Source organism: Mandrillus leucophaeus, unplaced genomic scaffold (genome assembly GCF_000951045.1).
Source record: "Mandrillus leucophaeus isolate KB7577 unplaced genomic scaffold, Mleu.le_1.0 Scaffold6, whole genome shotgun sequence".
In the NCBI taxonomy this organism is placed as follows: Eukaryota; Metazoa; Chordata; class Mammalia; order Primates; family Cercopithecidae; genus Mandrillus; species Mandrillus leucophaeus.
Window position 1 is genome coordinate 5,324,244 of NW_012106474.1, and position 4,054 is coordinate 5,328,297.

At 45.6% G+C, this 4,054-nt stretch overlaps 1 protein-coding gene across 1 annotated transcript in view; it reads left to right on the top strand.

Moving 5' to 3' along the window:
- Nucleotides 1–4,054, top strand: part of RPS6KA2 (ribosomal protein S6 kinase, 90kDa, polypeptide 2) — a 483,976-nt gene that overhangs the window by 350,734 nt on the left and 129,188 nt on the right. Inside the window, exon 5 of the mRNA XM_011999666.1 lies at nucleotides 1,438–1,519. Within this exon, the coding sequence (XP_011855056.1) occupies nucleotides 1,438–1,519 (82 nt within the window). The remainder of the gene's footprint in view (nucleotides 1–1,437; nucleotides 1,520–4,054) is intronic.

Here is a 4,054-nt window from a genome sequence, read left to right on the forward strand (position 1 = left end):
AAGAGGGTGTGCCTGTGACTTTCTGGGACCTAATCGGGTCTGACAGGCAGCATTTCATTGCACAGGATGATGCTGTACTGTCCTGCACCCTGGGTAGGGGTGCTAGGGGTGCTTTCCCATGGACATTGTCTAGAAGATTCCCCGCCTGGGGAGGGACTGTGATTCAGTAATGATGGTGATCGGGATGGATGGCAGGGCAGCAGTGAGGTCCGGAGTCACTTCAGGGGCACATGGTGAGTACGTGACACTCATACAGCAACTCTGAATCCTCGTGCCTGTGCTGGGACCTTGTGTCTTCCCGGTCCCTCTTTATTTGTGCCTACAGAATTGACGCCGTTTGGTCTCCCTCCAGTTTGGCTGCCCCAGCAGCCTCTGCTCCTAGAGCCCCTGCATTCAGTGTGTAGACATTGCCCCTCCAGTCTGTGGGGGAACCAAGAGTGCAAAGGTCCTGGCCATGTCCCTCTGCCCACGGCAGGTGAGGCTGCTGCTCCACACGGATGCTCACTTGGGCCACCTGGAGTTTCCATGGAACTAGCACATCTCAAAGGCATCTATAGTGGCCGGTCTTTCTGGCTTTTTGAGGCTTAGTAAAGGAGACGTTTAGGGAAGGAGTCACCCACCTCGGCCCTCCAGCCACACAGCGTGGGCAGCCACACCAGTGCGCCCTGTGCCTGTGTCGTCTCCATCATGCAAGCAGATGTTTGCATCTGTTGGAAAATACTTTCAGGAAAATCAAGTACTATTTTCTTAATTTGCATGCAAGATTTTTTTTTATACAAAGGAACTCCAGTTTTGTTTACTAAGTTTGTTCAAAAATCACTAATACAAATTTAAACTCAAGCTCTCAATTACCTTTTTTTGTTGTTTTTCTCAGTGATACACATCAAAATGTATTTCAGAAAGTATTGTCAAATATCCATAAGTATATTTAAGAGCCAGTTAGAAAGGAACTCTTAAGCTACTCACAGCTAAAATTTGGGTGAAGACAGTCCAAGTAAGAGAAAGTAGCTTTTCTTGAAAATCGCATAGAGCCTGTTTTGTGTGATTGGTAATACCTTTCAGCGCTGTGTCTCAGTAGGGATTTATAGAGGGATACTGAAACCAAAGGATCTCCCTTAAAACTCCTGTTTGCTTTTCCAAACAGCTGGTCTTCAAAATAAGGTGTGGTAGTATTTCTGATATAAAATGCAAAGTTACCAATACCAAAAACAAGGGACGCTTCTTCATACAGACACACAGTGATGTTCACCGCAGAGCTATAGGAACTTGAGCGTTTTCCGGCAGCCTCGACGTTGGGAAAAATTTTAAATTTTCTACAGTGTACTTGTTTTATTGAAAATGCTCTAAACTTCCTCGTGTATCCCCCTTGTCAAATCCAATAAGGAAAGCGAGTTTGAAGTCTTCCGGGTTTCTGATGTTCCGTTTTCTCCTGCTAAGGTGTTCCTGGTGAGGAAGGTGAAGGGGTCCGATGCTGGGCAGCTCTATGCCATGAAGGTCCTTAAGAAAGCCACTCTAAAAGGTAAGGGCTTCAGCAGGGCCAGCTGCTTCTGAGGACAGGTAACTGCAATTTCTACTGCGTTATTTGAGGAAATATTCATTCCATTTAATGTTCGCAATTTCTGAAGATGTCTCTAACTGAGCACTCTGATTGATGTCTCTGATTGATAATAAACAGTATAAACATTTCCATGAATATTTCAAATATCCTTGCAGAGTTTCCACAATTGTCAGAGAAGAGCTGTATTGCGTAAATACCATTCTCCCACATATGCTCCGCCATGGAGCGGCATTTGGAAAGCAGAGCAGCAGACTGCGAGCAGGCCGTTGGGCTGGATGGGGCCTGACAAACCAGCCTCGATACTGAAAGGCCAACGGCCTCACTTGCTTTTAAATACAACATGACTCATGGTTGGGTTGGGTTGTTTTCCTTTGTTGACCCAGTGGCTGGGCATGAGAAACACCGATGTCTACCCAGCTCCTCTGCACGCCCATCCTGCAAGTGAAGGATGAGCACCGAGTGCAGCATTAGAGTCAGGATGTGATCCAACATCTCCGTTCCAGGCTCACAGTCATTGAGCCCGTCACTAGCTGGGCACCTGTCACCTCCTATTCACTCCGTTGGTGAGACAGGGAACTTCCCTCTGCCCTAAACGGCACAAGATGATTGAACACACAGCGCCGGGCACTGGACAGATGAACTGACAGCAGCTTATTAGCTACATAAACTTGACCCCTGGGGAGGAGGGCACCCCGTGCCACACAGGACCCCACGGCTGCACTTAGGTGCCAAGACTGTGAGAGACAGGCTTCCTAGGAACAGGAGGGTCACGTGGCCCCTGGTTCCTGCAGAAGGTGTGGCCGGCTTATTGGAATGATTCTGTGGGCTGGCAGGGAACTGAAGCCTTTTAGGGTGGGTGCTGGATAGGGGCAGCTGGTTCAGCTAATGGGGAAACCAGCAGGGCAGGGAGCCTTTCTCTCTGGGCGGGGGCACACTTGGTAGAGCAGGGAGCTCAGGCAGAGGCCTTGGGGCCCTGTGAGGCTCAGAGATGTCAAGGCAGCACTTGAATTATCAGGTCTTGCAACAGTGTCCCGAGCAATACAAATATGTCATTCTCTGCCTTCAAGTCACTTGCCGTCTAGCTGAGGAAATGAGATATATGTTGAGAAGGACCTGTCACCAACAATAAGGACAAAAAATGCATAGAACACATATGTACAGACTTTAAACCACTTAGGTATACAAAGGAGGAAAAGAACTCTTCCAAGTGAATTAGAAGGTCCGTGGGACTTAAGGTGAAATTTTCTGTAGGGGAGAGAAATCCGGTAGACATTTATCAACACAACCAATGGTAAGAAAATGCAGAAGTTGACCACTTTGGCTAGACCTGATTAGAATTGTCTGTGTGTTTGGGGGTGGGGAGGGGACTGTTACAAATACAGACCCAGATCCAGGCCCCACTCCTGACCTATTGAATCATCATCTCTTAGAAACAAGGCCTAGATATATGACTTGTCAAACAAGATGTCCCAGTAATTTTTATGTACACAAGTCTTAGGTGGGACATTCTAGTTTATTAGAGGCACTTGAATTTTTAGCTCAGTGTTATCAATTGTAACATAATTTAACCCATGCTTTTTAGAGTGAACTTTTTTGTTATATGCTTCAAGTTGAAATATACATGTACACAACCTGCAGGTTTGTTACACATGTGTACATGTGCCATGTTGGTGTGCTGCACCCATTAACTCATCGTTTACATTAGGTATATTTCCTAATGCTATCCCTCCCCGCTCCCCCACCCCATGACAGGCCTCAGTGTGTGGTGTTCCCCATCCTATGTCCAAGTATTCTCATTGTTCAATCCCCACCTATAAGTGAGAACATGTGGTGTTTGGTTTTCTGTCCTTGCGATAGTTTGCTTAGAATGATGGTTTCCAGCTTCATCCATGTCCGTACAAAGGACATGAACTCATCCATTTTTATGGCTGCATAGTATCCCATGGTGTGTATGTGCCACATTTTCTTAATCCAGTCTATCATTGATGGACATTCGGATTGGTTCCAAGTCTTTGCTATTGTGAATAGTACCGCAGTAAACATATGTGTGCATGTGTCTTTATAGCAGCATGATTTATAATCCTTTGGGTATATACCCAGTAATGAGATGGCTGGGTCAAATGGTATTTCTAGTTCTAGATCCTTGAGGAATCACAACACTGTCTTCCACAGTGGTTAAACTACTTTGCAGTCCCACCAACAGTGTAAAAGTGTTCCTGTTTCTGCATATCCTCTCCAGCACCTGTTGTTTCCTGACTTTTTAATGATTGCCATTCTAACTACTGTGGGATGGTATCTCATTGTGGTTTTGATTTGCATTTCTCTGATGGCCAGTGATGATGAGCATTTTTTCATGTGTTGGCTGCATAAATGTCTTCTTTTGAGAAGTGTCTGTTCATATCCTTCGCCCACTTTTTGATGGGGTTGTTTGATTTTTTCTTGAAAATTTGTTTAAGTTCTTTGTAGATTCTGGACATTAGCCCTTTGTCAGATGGG